The sequence below is a fragment of the Apus apus genome, chromosome 3 (genome assembly GCF_020740795.1).
Source record: "Apus apus isolate bApuApu2 chromosome 3, bApuApu2.pri.cur, whole genome shotgun sequence".
NCBI lineage: Eukaryota > Metazoa > Chordata > Aves > Apodiformes > Apodidae > Apus > Apus apus.
The window spans coordinates 94,099,668-94,119,567 of record NC_067284.1 but is presented as its reverse complement, the minus strand read 5'-3'; the positions used below and the strand labels follow the sequence as shown (position 1 = coordinate 94,119,567).

Below are 19,900 nucleotides of genomic sequence, written 5' to 3'. Positions count from 1 at the left end.
TAAGTACGTACAAGTGAGTATGTGAACCTATGCCTGGGAAAGCAAGTCTAGAAGAAAAGCAGATAAATACAAGGGGCATTTTAGAAAATATTTATCTCCTAATCCCATTTTTTCTAAATGTTACAAGTATTGTGATGCGTAAAACAAAACGAAACTGAAGTGTCTGCAATAACAAGAACGTAAATAGTTATCTGAATAATTTTTTTGCCAAACCCTGCCAAGGTCTTTACTAAGAGGGTTAACCTGGAAGTCAGCAGCCTTATCTGCCATCTGCTGCTTTTCTGTGGAGGTTTGCTCCTTGTCCTGAGGCAGTGGGCTCGGGTAGCAAAGGGTCCCTGCTAAACTGTGATCTGCAGGTCGAAGGGAGTGACTACTTTTATTTGGGCAGGCTGGAACTGGGGTGCTGGGTCCAGTTTTGGACACCTGGCTCAGCTACTTGTGACCAGCTGCACTGTGAGAAGCCAAATGGGAGTTCAAACCCCCCCAAAATTATCTTCACTACAGCTGCTATTAATTTTCCTTCCTCAGTAAGCAAGTAGACATTTTGCGGACAAAAGCAATGCAAGCGTAGGCAGCAGACAGATGGATACCATGGTATATCTTGTTTGTGTGCTAAACCTGGCTCATATTTCATAATAAAGTCAACAGTTATTTTGATGTTTTACTGCCATTTTAATTGGTTTTACTTTTTAGCCTGCAAGCATCATCTTTAGAGGAACTGGGATTTGCGGAAAGATGTAACATTCTGCTCATGTTTGAGCCACTCAGGTTTTCCATTTTTCACATCTGTATTTTTATAGAAAATTGATAGGCATTGTAATTACAGAGAGCTGAAAGCAAGTAGGTCAGAGCTACGCTTTCCATTCCAGAGGGGCTACTGGGACTGGAGGGACAGAAGTGCATCTTGACAGCTTTTCCTGCTGCGTGCATGTCTGGGTGTCACAGCTATTTACTAGACTCCTCACAACTGCTCACCAAAATACTTGCAGACACATTACACAAAGTCAGCCACAGCATGTGTGTTTAAAAGATCCTTCCCTGCTTGCCTGCCATCACTTCTCTTGGCAAAAGCTTTTTTCACAGCATTGTGCAAGATAGTGCCTTGGCTCAGAGTACTGCTAACTATTGAGGGAAAATGTATTGGGGTGCACTGATGACCATTTCCTAATACAGGTGATCAAGGAGCAGAGTCCCTGCTGGACCTCCTACTCATAAATAAGGAAGAAAGGGTAAGGGATGTGAAGGTTATTAGATGCAGTGACCATGAGATGATGGAACTCAGATCCCAAGGGGAAAGGTGTAAGGCAAAAAGTAGGATCACATTCCTGGGCTTGACAAGAGCAGACTTTGGCCTCTTCATGGACCAGGAAGAATGTAGAGATGCTCTCTGATTGTGCAAGGGATAAGTTTAGGAAAGACAAAGATATGAAAGATGACAAGAATTACTTTGAAAAGTACATCAGTAGCAAAAGCAGACTGAAGAAAACATGGGCCCATAGCTAAGGAAGACCTGGTGACAAAGACACAGAAAAGTCTGAGGTACCAAACCTCTTCCTCGTCTCAATCTTTCCTGATAAGACTGCCCTTCAGGAAGCCCAGGTTGCTGTGGGAGCTGGTTGCTGTCACGGCAAGGTCACTTGCAACTGTCTTTGGAAGGTCATAGGAATCAGAGGAGGATCCTGAGGACTGGAAGAAAGTATTCAGGTAAATCATAAGTCTTTAATTCATGTTTGTTTTTTTTCCTAGCTTCATTAAATCTAGATTATGAGACCCTCAAATTGTTGACAGGGGATGCTGTCCCTTCCTCTATTTTTTCCTCTCATTTTTCCAAAGACTTTAAATCACAGTCAAAGAGGTGATAAGTACTGTGGGAGCAGAAGGAATTCCATTGTGTGCAGATGAAATGCTGCTGAAATGCTGCTATGAGGTTTTTAGATTTTATTTTATTCTTTTTTAATAACCAGGCCACTTTTGTAGCTGTAAAATTATCATACTAAATATTCCTTGTATTCTCCATTGTTTTGTTTACTACCAAGGTGGGATCTATCCCCAGAAATTAGATTTCTAAGCTGCAGAATCTTTCTTTGTGCTAGTTAGCCTTGGCTCTCCTTCCATAGTCAGGAGAAAAGTATTTCAGAACAACAGCATCTTCAAGGTAAATATTACTTATTAGATGTCAGAAAACTGGACTTTTTTTTTAGTGTTTATCTGTCTGTATAAAAAGAGACTAACAAGAGCATGAATAGCTTATCTGTAACACTATGTTTCAGAGATAACAATGAGGCAGGACAACATCTATCTTTTGTATTGTGTGGTGGTTTTTTTTCCTTTTTCCCATGTGTGCACTTATCTCTCAGACTGGCACTTAGGAATTTTCTTTAGCTCTCCTGGTTAAGTTTTCAATACGGGTGCAGTTTTCAATTTAAAAGACTCCTTTGTGTTGGCAGCAAGTCGGCTGCACTGCTGGGATGCCTGGGAAAAGGTGCTGAATCAGCCCACTCTTGGCAGCTCCTCTGTCAGTGTCTCAGAAAGAGGTGCTTAGAAAAGCAGTTGATAAAAACCCCACCTTCCCCTTCCGAAGGCAGCTGTCCCACTTGCATGCTGCTGTTCTTTCTAACCCAGAGTTTTAAATTGCAGAATGTAACTTTTGCTGGCATGTTGTGAAAATTTAAGTGGCTCTGAAGAGAGACTCCCGAAGACGTGAGCCAAGGAAGATTTCACCTTTGCTGGCCGCAGGAACAATGCTTTGTAGGAACAGAGCACATAGCTGATGATTACCAAGAGCCTCTTTGCTTGTAAGATGGAACAAATCTCTTCTAGCTTAATTTTTTATTTTCTTTTTTTTTTTTTAGTTTTTCATACCCCACTGTTGTTCATTTACACCTTGGCTGGATTTGTAAGACTGATTTTGTTGCTGTTTCCGTGTGTATAGAACACTCAGCCATACAGAATGACATCTTGATTTCTGTGTGACAGCAGACAGAATCCATTACTGATTTTTACATTGGTGTGAAACCTTCAGGAAAGTTTTTCTTAGGGCAGCTCTACTAAAGTAGAGAACAAAAATTGCATGTAATGAGCAAACTCTCTAAAAAGGGCAATTGTACTGTAAATATTTAAAAGAACATTTTGGTCTTTTGCATGAATCCACAGCTTATCCATTACAGTAATGCATTTAAATTTGGTTGAATCAAGTTATTTTTTTTCCTTCTCATTTTTTAACTGTAAAAATAACAGAAGAGAGGACAGAATCTCCAATCCAGGATACTCGGGTGATAGGAATGGTCAAGTGCATACTGGCAGCTGGTGTCCGGGTCCAGTATCTCCAACCTAGTGGGACTAGTGTCTCATTCAACTATCATACACCCAGATGTGAACATCTAAAGAGTCTTGCCTTGATCCAAAAAGAAATAATCGCACCACCACTCCACAAGAGCTGTTTTCTAGTTGAAATTACCCTGAAGTCCCAGTGGTAGAGGAACTTCTGCACTCGGCTTTTCATTAGATGTATCAATTTTCTCTCTTCTCTGAGAAAATGAACTGATTTGATAGTAATGTTTCAGCTCAAGGGTGTTCTGTAATAAAAACTGAAACAAATAGGCTCTCAACCACCCCATCCATTTTGTGCTGCGTGGGAAGGGTGTCTCTCCCAGTTAGGTGGATAAATATGCTCTTTGGATGGAGAGCTCTCTGGTGTAGGAACCTAATCGTTCTCCTGAAAAGTATCACATTGGCTTTACTTTGCCTGACAAAGTAACAGCAGACAAGGCTGGTTAGCGCTCAAAGCAAAAGGTGGTGCAGAGAAATGAGGGAGCACACCCCATTGTTCAGCGGGGACCAGAGGTTGATGTGCCCTCCCTGCCATCCACCTTCCCCAGCCTGCTTGAGAAAAGCCCCAAGCAAGTTGGTGAGAACAGGGTCCTGCTCTGTCTCCCTGACAGGAGCCAGAACCTTCATGACCCAGCACAAAGCATCATTATTAAGCTGAGAAAACTTTCCTCACAGGTGACAGTGTTGCAGAGCTCTGGCACCTGCTGCCTGAGTGGTCAAGGTACAGAGGGTGTAAGGTGTAAATTTCAGCACTTTGATAAATTGTTCTCGGTGCCAGGCTCTGGTACTGATCCCCACCCTCTTCTTCTGCCTTCAACTCCACAAACATAATTAAAAGGTGTGCTTTTCTTAAAGAAAGATTTAGTGGTGTAATAGGTTCTTTAATAGATTAATATAGATTTAATGGTTCGTTTACACATTGTTTTAAATGTAGAACTTAATCTGACTCAATATAATGCTATTTCTATAATTATACTCCTTGTTTACTGCTGAATCACTGAAATGCCACAAAGAATACCTGTTTTTTCCTTACAACTTATTTGTTAACCATCCTGTCACAAACTGAGTGAAAAATGCCATTACTTTGACCCATTTTGCATATGCTAGTTTGAAAAAGAAAATATTTAAATAAGTTCTAAACATGAAAACAGTGCCAACTATTACTATATGGAAACAGAACTGTTAGACTTGTGGACTTTTTGCCTCCTTTAAGCACAGTAGTTCAAACACAGCCATTAACGCAAATTGCTTTAGCTTAATGTAAATACCTAAAATCAGCAGATGGTCAGGCTAGAAATTATGTATTTCCTGACCCAATACCTAATGCTCTGCTTCAGCAGGAGATGTTGACTGAATGCAATAAAAACTTGAAGACTAAATTGCAGTTCTAATATTTGACAGACCTTCATGCATTATTGCTGTTTTGCAATATGTATATACTGCATTTTTTATTCAAAAGTAGCCTGCTTCTCAGTGATCAAATTTAAAATCCGTGAAACAACTGAGAAGGATTCCAGACTAAACCACTAAAGATGGAAAACTGGGGAAAATATATATAGATTTATGGGAAGAAAACACTGCTGAATCTCATTTATATAAATGCAAACCAGACTCCAAAACTACTAGCATATAGAAATTGACTATGACAGCACTCCTGTGTTAAATTTAATCATCTTCAGAATGAAATTTTCAGCATTCAGCAATGAGTGTCATCCTGGATGACCACAAAACTTGAAAGAACTCCATACTTTTACTCATGTTACTGCAATATATTCCTTTTATTTATTATTGTCTCAGAGGAAGAATGTTACAATGTAGTGTTTGAAGAAGCATTTACTTGGCAGCAGAGGACAAAGGATGCATACAAACACAGGCAGAAAAACAACTTTGTACATAACCTCATATTCAGAACAAAAATAAAAGCCAACAAATTCACTACTGAGACCTTTTTTTATTATGTAGGAGAGTATTTTTAAGGATTCTTTGTCTAGAAAATGACACAGCTTGATAAAAGCAAAGGACTTTGCAGAGAACAGAATATAAAGCTGTTTCCAATACTACTCATGAAAATAGGTCTGAGGTAGAAAGGTGGTCATGGCTTTCCTCTTCTGTAAAATGTGGGGTTTTTTCTTCTCAAAATAACTACCCTACTTTTTTTAATATATGAAGCATTTTTAGGAGCCGGCATCTTCTCTTCCCACCTTGACAATTTTGCTCCACTCACTTTCACTATAAGAAATACTACATAGCATTTATATAGAGCTTTTCAGACACTAAGCAAGCCCTACATCACCTTTTGAGAGGTAAGTACTATCATCCCCATTTTACAGATGGGAAAACAGAGGCAGAGTGGTTAAATAATTTGCCAAAGGTTTCAGACAGAACTGGCACTGGAGCCAATGCTAGAATGCAGTCAATGCAGTGCTCTAATCACTCCTTGAGCAGCAGAAGTTGACGAGTGAGAACTGTGGGAGGAGGACGGTCTAGCTGGCACAACTTCACAAAAACACCAGAAATTCTTCACCTGTGGTCTTAATGTCCTCCACCATTTTTCAGTAGCAGTAGAGAATTTTTAACTTTTCCAATGCCATTTTGAGATTATTTGTTTTTCTTCAGTAATAATTAAGAACAACATAGTTTACTGTCTTGCCACTATACATGAAATACATTGCATGCAGTTTTACCAATTAAAGATATGTCCTGAAATTAAAGCAAGTGTTCATGCAGCATTGTAAACTCTGCAAAGGTGTTAAAATCTCTTATGGTAATTTCAAAACTAGAGATCAGCTGATTGGTGACGTAACTTTCTCATAGTTATCCCTACTTGAAGTACATAAATAAATTATTTCAAAGAGAAAGATAAGTTGCAAGATCACAATGCCAAATTATATCTAAGTGCATTGCAGTTTTGAAGGAAATGTTCCATCGCTAATAGTATTGGAAAGGGCTTTCTAATTGTCTCTTCATTTCCAAGACACAGACAAAAGACTGGTGTGTCTAGATCATCAGAAGGAGATTTCACGGAAATGAGCTGTACATCACAGACTGTAAATTCCAAAACTTGAAGCAAGTTTGGCACAGCAAGGAACAGCAAAGCTTTGTTTCTGAACAATGTTGGGAAAGATTACACTAATTCAGACCTTACTAAAAACAACTGAAGCTATCATTTAAGTCCTCTTTTTAGCTATCTCCCAATTCAAAACAAAATAAGGCTTAAAAAAATAATCCTCCAAATGGAGTGTGTTGGCTGGAAATAATGAAAAGAAAGTTAAAAATACCATCTTTGTGCATGAGGATGTTGATTATGACTCAAAATGAGAGTTTACCTGGTTTAATGGAGTTGTTAAAATACTGTAGCTTGCAGCCAACAGCAATTTTTGTTAACTAATAACAATAATGCAGGTTATGGGAACTTCATATGCCAACCCTAAAAACAATTCAAGGGTAATCTGGAATCTGCGTGGTCAGATGGTTAGCATATAAATAATCATTACAGAATATTAAATGTGTGAGAATATAACTAAGAGTATCTTACAATGTAAAAGCAAAAAGCTGAAAGGAATGTATAAATGTAACATTTTGCTCCAAACTCCTCAGGCAGTTCTCTTTTACGATTATCAAAAAGAACGTATATAAAGCCCCTGCCCCTTTTCCCGCGGCTGTATATTTATACAAATCAGTGACAAATACTCCACTGCTCATTAATTTACAGTTGCATAGAAAGGGAAGAAGAAGAAAAAAACCAACAATACTATAAAAAAAAACATCCTCGTCTTTGGGTATTCAGTGTTTTACTATTTCAAGTAGAACACGCAGAGCAAACAGCATGTTCCAAGGTCCCATGCAGCCTTCTGATGAAGTGGAACTTGTGATTGGTGGTTTGTAGAGAAGGGCTGTACTGCACGTTAGGAAGCACAGGTTGATGTCCAAATGAACACTTCACATTGCCTGTCGTGATGAGAAATAACCATGTCAGTACCACATTAACGCGCACAGAAAGCTCTAAATACTCCCAGCTTGGTTCAGTTAAGGACTCTGATGTTATCTCACAAAAAAACCCGTGTTTTAAAAATTCAGATGTATTGGCCCAAGAGTCAACAAATTGCTGAGAAATGTAGTTAAGAGAAACTTAATTTTACTATACTGCAGTGTTTAGAATTCTTTCTGAGTAAGACCCAAAGGATGTTACATCTACAGAACAGTTAATACAATTTACAGACTTTCTGTGTTCTGCCCCCATGGGGGGGGTAAGGGTGTAGGGGAGGGGAAGGGGCAAAATACTGTCCTATCTGAAGCCTAAGCCTTAAAAATGGAGAGTACACAGAGTCTGGATTCAAACGCAGCCCCTTAAAATGTGATGCTTATTTCCAGGATGTGTCAGGATTCCGTTCTCTGTAAAAGAGTAAAACGTGTCTTCTCTTTTGGTTCTGGAAAGGTAGACTTGCAGTGTGAGACCATTCACAAATCATCCGTTCTCTAAAAACTCAAACACATTTTCAGGAAGATCAGTATTATTCACTGAAGTCACTGAAAGCTATTGCTATGCCTGCTTAGAGGAAGGATTGCTGAAAAATGCTTGTTTAATTCATTACTGTAACTTATTAAGAGACCAGAACACAAAGTCTGCATTAACTGAGTGCAGGGCATGATTCATCCCATTCTCTTTAGAAATTCCTGCTTGGGAAGGCAATCCTACTATCCCAGATTCTACAATCCAAGAAAGCATTTGCAGAGCAATTTTTAGGTATTAATGTTGGGGAGGTCTAACCTTGTAAACAAGAACAAGGTAAAGCAATTTGAGGGAGTAAATAGACTCTTGCTCTACCACTACATTTTTCTGAAGAACTCACACAGCAATTTCTGGTAGTCTTTAAAACTTATTTAACAATGAAACTTTGAAAAAACTCTGCAAAGACACAAGGCTATGTTATTCCTTATTTGTCCTACATGTGCCCTAATATCAACCTAAACCTATAACTATTATTTCTCGAATTTCTGTTATAAGATAAATTTACCTGACCATTCAAACCAGTTAGATTTTCAAGAACAAGTATCAAAATGCCAGATTGTTTTCCACATTTTTGTGAACTCTAAAAATAGCCACATTTCTGGTTCAGGTCTGGAAAGTGGTTACTTATTGGGAGAAGGCATTAATCCAATGCCTAAGATGCTGTGTGGCTCTTGATCCTTGTGACCTGGTGCCTGTAGCTCCTGGAACATGACCTACGAGCACCAGGGCACAAGGAAACAGGGATGTATTTGCAAGAACCAGTTTTGATCTTGCAGAGCTGATGCTGGCTTGAAACGAATTGACTCTGATAGATTCAAGCTGATTCCATCTGATCAGCATCCAGAACTGCACACCATAGTACCTTTGGTAATGCCTGAACTAGCAGGAATTTTCTGTTAACTGGGATACTCCAGAATCTAGCCTTCCTTTTACATTGGTCTAGTCTCCAAATAGATCACTAGGAAAAATATAGGAAAAAACTTGGCCACTTTGCTTTAATGGAACTTTCCCTCTTGCTTTACTTTGCTTCCAATGACTATGGAAATATGTAAGCGTGTCTCCTACCTGTGGTCTGCCGGTGAAACTTGCTGCAAACAGAAAAAACAAAAGTTAGAAATCTACATGATTCTGCATCTTGGCAGTTTAAAAACAAAGGCAGTGTCAGGAAAATATGTACTACAAAAGAACAGAAACACTCCTATCTTAAAAATATAAACATTTAGCTAGAAGTGTGTTGAAATGGTCTATCAATAACCTTCTTCACAAATTTAATTTTCTTGTAATAAATGTATAGCATTATGAATATAGAGATTATATAAATTGTTCCTTTTTCACCACTTGCCACCATATAGACCTCTGACTGCTGTACTACAATACAGTCTACTACAAATACCTGCATAAGTCTGAGGACCAACCTCATAAACAAGGAAGGAAAAGAGGCATTATATCCATAATCAAAGGATCTGGAGAATAAAAAAAAAACAACCCTGCCATTAAGAGTGGTGCTGGCCTTACTCTACGAATAACTGCTTCATAAGGGTATCTAGAATAAGTAGAAATATTGATTTCAAGATGAACTGTAACTTGAAACCCACAGAAAGAAGACAACGTGCTCTTATATACAGTTAAGACAGGATAAAAATAATGTATGTTAGGCTCAGATGCTGGTAACTGTCCTTAATGAAAGCTGTGGCCAAAGTAGACCAGTAGTAATGAGGTGATTAGCTCCCTTTTTTTTTCTAAATAAATAAATACTGCATGTTGAACATGAAGGCTATTCTAATAAAATTCAATGTAAGCAAAATTTAAAAAGGGTATTATTTTTTAAGGTTAGGCATACAGGAATGCTCTTAAAATAGATTGCCTAGGGAGTCCGTGGAGATTGGGTCACTGGAAGTCTTAGAGAACAGGTTAGATAACTGTCCAGAAAGACAGATCCATCTCAGCCACAGGAAAATATTATGGACTGGATGGTGTGTCATGGTGCTCCCTGGCAAAATTCCTGGCACTCTCTTGGGAAGGCCAGACTAATAATTCTCATTCCAGGCTTCTAAAACTGTATATAAATTTTACACGGTTAAAAAACTACATTCCTAGTAAACTTCCCATGTAAAAGATATTGCAGAATGACTGAAGAAAAGCAAACATAAGTAGTACCTACTAATTGGGATGTGCTGGTTTGGTTTGATTTCTGCAGCAGTGTGTCAATGACAAGCAGAAAGGATCAAATGAAATTTGGAGCTATGACTTGTTTTAATCTTAAATGCTCAAATATGCATCCCAATATGAAAAAATGTGAGGCCATGGTTTTCCCTTGCACTCCCCTCCTGCCTCATTCAGGGTATTGCTTCATAGATATTAGATGGGTTTTTTTCATGTTTTTTTGGTTGAGAACAATCACCATTATCAAGCTTGCCCTGACACAGGAATGTAAGGGTGTATGTCTACTACTTTGCTGTAAATTCATTTGGGCCAACCGTCCAGTAGCTGCTATACTCCTTATGAATTCAAAACAGGAATGTGCAAAAATACGGGCTGATACTTGACTTGAATTTTTTACTGATTTGTAAATACACACACTCCCCTGAATTGTGCTGAGTAGCTCCACTAGCTGTTGACTTCAAGAAGAGATGTTCCTTAGAATAAAATCCCTAGATTTGCAAAGTGATGGGCTCTGAACTATTGAACCCACTGAAAATGTCAAGGGACAGCTGAAACCAAACCTCTTCTGCTAGATCCTAATTTGGCTTTTCAAAATGTGCAAAGTGCACCTTCTGTGATGCAGTTCTTCACAGCCAAGCAATATACATGCAAGAGATAAAAGGGGTATTTTAACAGGGTTCACTGATTTTACAAAATATAATAAAAGTTCAGTCTTGATGCTTCCAAAAGGACTGGACAGAAACAACTCCCTCTCGTTTTTGCCTTTTAAAACTGATGGTAATTACATTTCATTTGAAAGAACTGTTGAAAGTTTAAGAACATATAAAAAGTTTTCAGTGTTTTTCTATGGAAAAAGAGCTGAAGATAAATATGTATGAATGTATTTTTTTTTAAAAATGGCTGTATAATAAAGTAGCCACTTCACCACCCTGCCAAAAAACAGTCTGTATAAAACATTGCTGGAACCAGAGAGATAGTTCACTCCTCTAAGTGCAGTGGCACTCTGGAAGGAATAGGACAAGTGGAACTCTATGTCACCTGATATAAGCCATGAATATAAAACTAATGGATTTTCCTTTTCATCTCTCTTTAATAGATACTGAATAAAAGATCAATTTTCAATGCATTTAAACGGAGAAAGGTGTTATGTGCTATGTTAACAGTTATTTCCCCTTGTCAATTAGTTTAGAAACTAGTTCAATAATTTGTTAAGGCAGCCAGGATCAGGCTATGGCCCCTCCTGTTGCCTAAGGCCTTTTTCCCAGTTTTGTTAGAGAAACAGCATTCAGGCTTTCTCAATCTACATTCAATTAAGTTCTACGTTAGGTTTACATCACCAGCAAATGGGGCTATAGATCTCTATTCCCTTATTTAAAACATGAGAATATTTGTTTCTTTCCCTTCAAAAATAGTGTCTATTGAGGACTGTTAAAAAAATAATAATGGATCTTGCATACCTTGACAAAAAAATCTTTTCAGAGAGATTTTTTTCCTAGTCAATAACATAAAGTGGCTTTTTTCTTCAAAAGACAGCCTCAAATCCAATACTATTCTGAGAGACATATTTTGTTACACTTACAGCAGCAGGCTGGAAATGTGCTGTTGATTTGCTCCATAACATCTGTTAGATCTGTGTTGGTATCATGAGGTGGAACTAACAAGTCATCTGCAGACAGGACAACAAAAAAGAGCAATGAATTTTGTAATGAGAAGATTAAAAACAGGATGACAACAACAACCTGAAAGACATTCTCATCCTACCTTCCAGTTAAATACTCCTTTGTATTTCAAGAGAAACCACTACCTGAAGCTTTTGTAACATCATGTATAGCAACCATCATTGATAATTGCCAGCCTTGGGAGAGGAGGTTAAAGTTACATTACTGATTTGCAGCAGAACTCATTTCACTTTTATTTGAGCTTAACCATTGCACCCAAGATTTAAACTGAAAAAATGCTGCCAAAAAGCAACAGTATATAAATATTTACAGTTAAAATAAATAAAAGTTTTACAAGATGAGGGAATTGTGCTTGGTAGCTGCTCAATTAATATTCTTTTCTATTTTCAGATGATTTGTCATGTAACTTCCCGAGTGAATATACCGTTCTTTTCTGAAAAAAACATTTATCTTTTAGATGGTGTTTAATCAATATGCACCAACAACTTCACTAGTGTTAAAATCCTCCTTGCCATTTTGTTTTTAATGCTGCTTAAAATTAATCCAAGGGAATGGTTAGGGAATGCAACTGGCTCTGCTCCTGGCAGTGTTATTACACAGCATTTCTCATAAATCTACCATTGCACTAAATCAGATTCAGAGATGTTCCATGTTTTTCCAGATAAATTAAAGTAAACCCTCATGTAAATGCTAAGTGAAAGCTTTTCAGTATGCAAGGAAACATTTGCCTTGTTTTCCACATAAATATTTTTTCATCTATAACATAAAGGCTTGAAAACAAAAACAGGGAGGAAATTACATTTAAGATAATTTGAGATAATTTTCCCCTAATTTTGAACATCTAATGGTCTGTAGTTATTTCTGCTAATTCCCAGTGTAATTAATGAGTTCTGCTTTTAGAGAACTTAAAATAATCTTTGAAGAGAAAAATCTCTTCATGTGCAGAGGCTGTACACCTAAATAATACCTAAACTCAGTAATTCCTAAAGATGTGAAGTCTTTGAGGCATGAGGTCATCAAAATACCAGGACAAGCAGAGGATACACAAGAATTTTTAAAGCAGCTATCAAGAAGCTTCCATTACACGTTTTGGATATTTCTTCCTGTATTTGAAAGATTACTTGGTTGGCTGCTTGTACTGTAGGACAAACAGCTGTTGGTCATTTCGGTCCAGTAAGATCTAATTTCCCTTTCAATGAGGATGGATTTGCCCAGTAAATTAATTTCCTCAAAATGGATGGGACCAAGAAGTCTACTGATAGAACTCCATAATCCAGAGTCCCATGGATTCTCATGATACTGCAGCTGTTTGTAAGTGTAGGGAACCAACAGCTCCAGCTGTGGGAAGTCTCGCTCCTAGTAGCATCACAAAGATAAGTTTATTTTTATTTATAAATCTTTTCAAAAAGATGCCAACAAACATATTCAGTAGTCACCTACAGAGGCATACAGCATATTACCTGTGCAAAACACTTACCTGTCTGATGAAACTGTGAGCTTGTCTCTTGCTCAAGTGGGTAGCTGAGGGCAGAGTGCTGTGGTGAAGCACCATTAACCCGGGAGTCTGACTCAGGCTACACAAAAGACAATAACAGTCAAATTTAGATAAATTGTATATACAGAAATTAAGTGTGGGCTTGTATGTTGTCATCCCTTTCTTTTCCTTTTTTAGGTGCTGTATCTTGTCTGCTCTCCAAACTACTGAAAGTTGGTTTAGATCTATACAACTGTTAGGGGGAAAAGAAAAACAAACCAACAACCTGTTAAAAGAAAATTTGGAATTAAGTGGAATTCTTATGAGACTCAAAATTGCAGGAAAACTATGTACTATGTGATCTCCAGAAAATAATAAGGAGGCCATATACTTCAAAAACTGTGTTGTAGGTAAGCCTTTCTGGACTCTTAAATTCACCTGAAGAATCAAACACATGAAGTTGTATATTACATTTAGTTGTAACCAAGTATATGCTTGAGATTATGTTTAAGTATACACATATGGACATGAAATAAGAAAAGAACATAAGACTCCTTCACTATAACAACTCAGAAATACTGGAAGAGATCTTGTTCAGGCATTTTTTTACTCTTTTCCTTCTTTCTTGTAAAAATCCTTTGAGGAAGAGAGTAGTAATACAGTATTTGAGGTCCAGAAGTGATTGTCATGAAAAAAAACAACAGATACATGTGTAACAGTATTTATATCTGAGGCATCCTTAATAAATTATATGGTTGCCCCTATAATTTATTTTTTTGATTGTAAATCATAAAATTGCTTCTGAACAGCAGACTGTTTTAAGTAAATCTGTCAAACACAGATATAGCTGTAATAAAAACAATCATTACTTTTGAGATCTTCTTGAAACAGAGACTAAACAAGTACTTAGAGCAGCTGTGAGACTCAATGCAAAGAGGTAATATACAGAATGGCCGTTAATTTGTACACAAGTTCACCTCTTTGCAGCCCACAGCCTTAAGCACAACATTCAATTCTTTGAGACAACTTCCAGTTTAAAAAATAAAGTCTTCAACAGAACTGAAGATTGTTGAACAATGAAAGATCCTTTTTTTCTTCCATACACAGTAGTGGGAAATAGAAGGAAATGTTCCTCTGAGCACTCAGCAAATCTTTTTTCTCCTCCAAATCTCTCTTTCAGCATGACAACACCAACTTCCAGCTTTGACTAAAAAGAATACATCAAGAAATACTGCTCTGCACTTAGAAGAAAGATAGAAATGTTTTCAAGGCAGCCAAGGATTTTACAGTCAATGCCTATCACATAGTTAAGTAATTTGCTATTCATTATCAGGGTTCAATCCAGCTACAGGGTTTGGGTAAAATTAGTGTGGTGATTTTAAATAGCTGAAGCTTGGGTTGCCTAACCCCAGGTAATTCTGTATAGCCAGGAACTTGTGTTCAAGAAGACTTTATAATGGTAAAGAGATGAAGGAAACTCTCCCAGGGTTAAGAGAAGGCTAACTCCAGCAGCAGAGTGGCTGCCTGTCCACCCACAGACTGATGGATAGAGATTTGAATCACACAAAATGCAAACTTGTACTTGGACTGATCTCTGTCCCTCTTCAAGCAGTAGCTGCAGAAAAATGGTGCAGAGATGACTGAGGGTGACTGGCGAAGGAAGATAGGTGCTGGACTTGATACAAAACTGCAGTATGTCAACACATAGGCTAGATCAAGGATAGTGAGGCACAGCAAAGTCAAGATTAATTAGGGTGGAAAGGAGATAGATGTCTGTGAACTTAAATGATGAGTTAGTAGTATTTAGTTACCACTTAGGAGTGCTATTGGAAATGACCAAAAAGAAAACGCCTGCAGAGCAGAAGGACTCTAACAGTGGATAAACAGAGAACAAACAAAACATACTTAGAATACTTTACATTTATGTACCACATATTGCTGCAGGAGTATGAATGAAATATTGCATCTGGATTTTAAAAAGACAAAAACCAAAAAAACATGTGCCCTTCTAATCAGAGAACAATACCTGATTACTTCATTTTCATTTAATTATACCGATAGATATGTTACACTACATAGTGACCGCAATAACAAGAAAAGCCAAAAGCAACCAAACCCCTCCTCTTCCAAAATCAGGACAATACAGTTAAGCAGATGAAGAGTGGGGTTTGAAGCAGAAAAGAAAGGGTTCTGGTAGTGACATAAATGCCTTAACATAATAGTCAGGTACTGAAAATGTTACATGCAAAACAGTTGAGGATATACTTGCATGTATTTACATGATTCAACAGTTTTACTCGGAGGAAACCTGAGAAAAAACTATAGAAAATCATATTTTGCTTGACCTCAGTTGCATAACACCTACAAAATCTAATCACTTTGATCTTCAGCCCCTTTCAGGCATTATGAAGTTCATGCCTTTTTATTCAGAACAACTCAGCAGACCACTCTTAAGCCAGAAAGCATAAGAAAATCGCCGCAGACATTACCATATCATAGATTCATAAGAATGGTTTGGATTGGAAGGGACCTTAAAGATCATCTAGTTCCAACCTCCCTGCATGGGCAAGGACACCTCCCACTAAATCAGGTTGCTCAGAGCCCCATCCAACCTGGCCTTGAATGCTTCCAGGGAGGAGGCATCCCCAACTTCCCTGGACAACCTGTTCCTGTGGCTCAGCATTCTCACACTGAAGAATTTCTTCCTAATGTATAACCTAGATCTCCCATCTTCCAAATTAAAGTAATTCCCCTGCTCTTATTGCTTCAAGCCCTTGTGAAAAGTCCCTCCCTGCTTTCCCTGTAGGCCCCTATCGGGTACTGGAAGGCTGCTATAAGGTGTCCCAGGAGCCTTTTCTTCTCCAGGCTCAACAACCCCAGCTGCCTGCTGCTTCTTCCTGAATAAATAAAAGCAGAGACAGAGCACATGCCTATAGGGATGAGGAGGAAATTTCCAACCCCAGTTTCTGGGAGTTTTCAAACTTCTTTTTATGCAAAATGAAATCAAGATACAAAAGGACAGAATTTTCACTATTAATGAAGGTTTCAAAGGAGATATTTATTTTAACCAATTTCGATCTACAGTGCTTTATTTTACTGTGTCTTCTGCTGGTGTCTTTCCCAAAGAAGACCTGGAACTGTGCCATGGCTTAACGGATAGGTAGGACATACTCTTCTCCCCTTGACTTCTGTTGCTTTTGGTAAAAAACAAACAAAAAATCTCCCCCCCTCAAACCTCTGAATCACAGAAAACCTAAAAAAGGCTGATTCCTTTTGCACATCCATTACAGATGTTCTTGTTCCAGACTTACTCTCCTAGCCATAAAAGAAACAAAGCCGCCTCTGCTCTTCTGATGAAGCTCCTGTGCTTTCAGTTGGAGGAGCTGCAGTGCCTATTTACTCTGTCTTAGATCCTGATCATACAGCTATTGACAGATGATCTTCAATCCTATTAACTTCAATATAAAATCCAATATGAAACCTCTATTTTGTAGTTCAGACAAGCAGAAGAAAATCCAAATAGACATTAAATGTCCTTCATAATAGGTCTTACTTCTACTTTGTGCATTCAGTATCTTAAAGGACTGAAGAAAAAGAAGGGGCAAAGGATTTTTTATGTTTTTTTCTCTATATGATTAACATGTTCTTATCAAAGTTGTCACATGCCAGTTCTGTTTCACCTTCCTTTGGCACTACAATCAATCAGGCAGACAAAAATGACAACATCATGTGACAGCTACAAATCCTTTGGGCTTGCTAAAATAAAAATAGTACAGTAACCTCAGAACTGTGACCTGAATAGGCAAATGTGCAGCAAGGATGCATGTGTATTTCTGCTAAAGTGGTCCCTAAAGAATGTGTTAAGAATGCTCTCATCTGCATTAAAAGTAACTACAGGAAAGTTTCTAAGTTTCATTAATTTTCTACCCAAAATATCTGTGTGTAGACAGACTCACTGTATATTTTAGAGAAAAAAAAGAAGTAATAGTATTTTAAATTCAGTGGCAAGTTATTAACCCCAACAGTCAGGAGGCTGACTGCAGAAAAGGAGAGATTTGCTGGTGATGGAAAAGGCAGAGATGGCATAAAATGCCAGTCAAGGCCATAAATTGCTGTAAACCAGTTGTGTTCTTTAATGCCAGTAATTATTATTACAGAATTTACAGAGTTGTTATATATTCTGGCTCTTGGACTTAGGAGAATATTTCATGCAAATCATCCATCTCATTAATTAGAAAAGGTATTCCTTATATTCCTATACTCCTGCTAACAAAACAAAAAAAATTGGACAGCAAGTAAAAGCAAAAGAAACAACTAAATGTACTTTGATCCTCAGCTGGCTTCTGATAAAGTCCTTCCCCAAGCAGTGAAAGTGGTAAAGACTTTCACAGACTGTGGACGGCCTGGGTGACAGAAAAACTAACATGATGAAAAAAGATGACTTTTTTCAGAAAGCTAATGGTGCAGTAATGGGATTCAGTGCTGCTTCATAATTGTAATAATGTTAAAATAAAGAAGTTCCAGAGAATATATATGAAAGAGTTTCATTATTTATAACTTCTGAATCCCCTTTAGGGGAGTAGCTTCAGCATCCTTTGAGAGAGCTTGCAAAAAAAACCTTTTAAGTGTCAGGTCAAAAAGCCCTGCTAAATAAAGTAAGGATACATTTACAAAGGCATATTGAAAAGTCACAGATCTATTATAAAAGCAATAATGCAGACCTTCTCATATACTTGACTAGGTACCAGCCCCTCCATTAAAAGACAGCGGAGAAACAGGAACAACTTTGGGAAAGACACTTGCAACAATCAGAAGCACAGCATGACTGTCACAGTGGCAGGAGATTTTGGACAGGAAACAAAAGAGTGACAGTATATAGTAAATGAGGTGTAAATTATCAGAAATATTGAAAAAGGTCAACTCTGTTCTACCTTACCCTGTCAGAAACCACAAGCCGCAGAATACAAACGCAGAACCTAAAAGAAGAAACTAATCCCTCCACCTGCCCACTTTATCACAACACACATGTATGCCCTTGTCCTGGTTTGAGCCAGGATGAAGTCAATTTTCCTTTTACTGATTTTTTTTTTTTCCTTCAGTAAGCTTTCTTTTAACTAGTAGCAGAGTGTTCCAACTAAGACTGATAACAGATGGAATGTTTTTCTAACTGCTGGGTCTTCAAGGTCATGTCTTCACTCTGCTGGCTCAGACACTACGGGGAGATCTATGACCCCCCATTAGAAGGCTGAGTTAGACAGACAGCAAAACTATCCAGAGATATTCCATTCCATGTATCTATGTAAGCTCAGAGACTACAGAAGACAACTTCCTTCCTTCTTGTTCCCTTTTCTTCCATCCATGGCCAGCGTCCAGGGAGGACTCCGTCCATCCATCACCACCGACCCCCAGGCTCAAGCTCTCCTGACCCTCATCACTCTGTGCTTTCTCTGGCAGCAGTCCAGAACTGTTGGGGACTGTTCACAGCTCAGGAGATGCTGTGGCAGCTGCTGGGGGTGGGGGGAAGCAAAAGGCTTTTGCACATATCTGAACACATTTGTGTAATTGTATATATTTTCTTATATCATTAGTGTTTAATTAAAGCAGTGGAATTTAGTTTTCAATCCAGAAAAGTCTCTCTCTCATTCTCTCTTTCCTTTCATACTTGGGCGGGAGGGGGAGGGGACTGAGAGCATTGTTGTTGAACCAGAGTCAAATGGTGACAGCCCTAAAGTTCTTAATAAGAATGTTAAAAGTTTACAAAAAATATTACAACAGTATAACATTATCCACAGCTACATTATAAAAAAAAGGAAAAAATTAAAGGGTGAACAAGTTCCCGCTTCAAGGACTAAGCTGCAAGGGCTGTGGGTTTGGCTGAACTTCTGTGTTTCTATGCTACAGCTGTTTCTTTGCAGATTTTAAACCCTTCTCCCAAACAACTAATATTGGCCACAGTTCTCAAGATACTTCATGAATGACTGTTAACAGTTGCATTGGTCATCATAAATATTTAAGCTCCTCAAATACTTATTAAAGATGCTAGAATGACAGTAACAACAATAAAAACACTCTGCTAGAGGGGCAGGGAAGCCTTTGGAACAGATGCATCAATGCTATTCAGCCAAAACTGCCTATAAAAATGACAAAGTCAGCCAGCCAGTGAAACAAACAAAAATTGTCTTTAGCACTGTAATGAGAGTATCATCTACAGCAGGAGCTTATGCCATTCTGATACCTGGGTTATGTGGTCTGTTTCTTGCCTTAGTTAAACCCTCTATTATGTACAGCCAGCCATCTGACTCATCAAAGGCAGGAATTACTTGGCTTTCTGTATTCGGACCCAAGTGTAATGCATAGATGGAAGAAAACATATATACAAATTTTTCTTTATAATCCAAGCTTCCACACATGGTGCATGTATGGAACTAACATGTCTAACACCACCTTGTAGATATCGCTGTTATTTTTATAATATGGATGTGTATATACTGACTTCAAAAACAACTGATATATCTTCCCCCCGGGAAAGAAACCTACTAGTTACTGACATTTGCTAAAAGGCTCTTGCCTTCAGTATTTATTTGTGTGCAGAACATTCTGCTGCAGCTTATTTGTCTAAATATGCTACCCAAGAGGAACTCAGTTTTAATGGAATGAATTGCTCCATTGCATGTTAAGAAAGGTGGCCATCTGTCTTTGGCATGCTAAGAAAGGTTTCTGTGACTAACTGTGACAACAAATAAA

The 19,900-nt window shown here is 38.0% G+C and overlaps 1 protein-coding gene across 10 annotated transcripts in view; it reads right to left on the bottom strand.

Annotated features, from left to right (window-relative positions):
* Nucleotides 1-5,089: 5,089 nt before the first annotated feature.
* The window catches only part of UTRN (utrophin), a 358,149-nt gene continuing 343,338 nt past the window's right edge, over nucleotides 5,090-19,900 (bottom strand). For all 10 annotated transcript variants that reach the window (XM_051613510.1, XM_051613511.1, XM_051613509.1 and 7 more), the window contains 4 exons: nucleotides 13,160-13,256; nucleotides 11,583-11,669; nucleotides 8,906-8,928; nucleotides 5,090-7,278 (listed from right to left, as the gene is read on the bottom strand). In XM_051613510.1, the coding sequence (XP_051469470.1) occupies nucleotides 7,270-7,278; nucleotides 8,906-8,928; nucleotides 11,583-11,669; nucleotides 13,160-13,256 (216 nt within the window). In that variant the 3' untranslated portion in view covers nucleotides 5,090-7,269. The remainder of the gene's footprint in view (nucleotides 7,279-8,905; nucleotides 8,929-11,582; nucleotides 11,670-13,159; nucleotides 13,257-19,900) is intronic.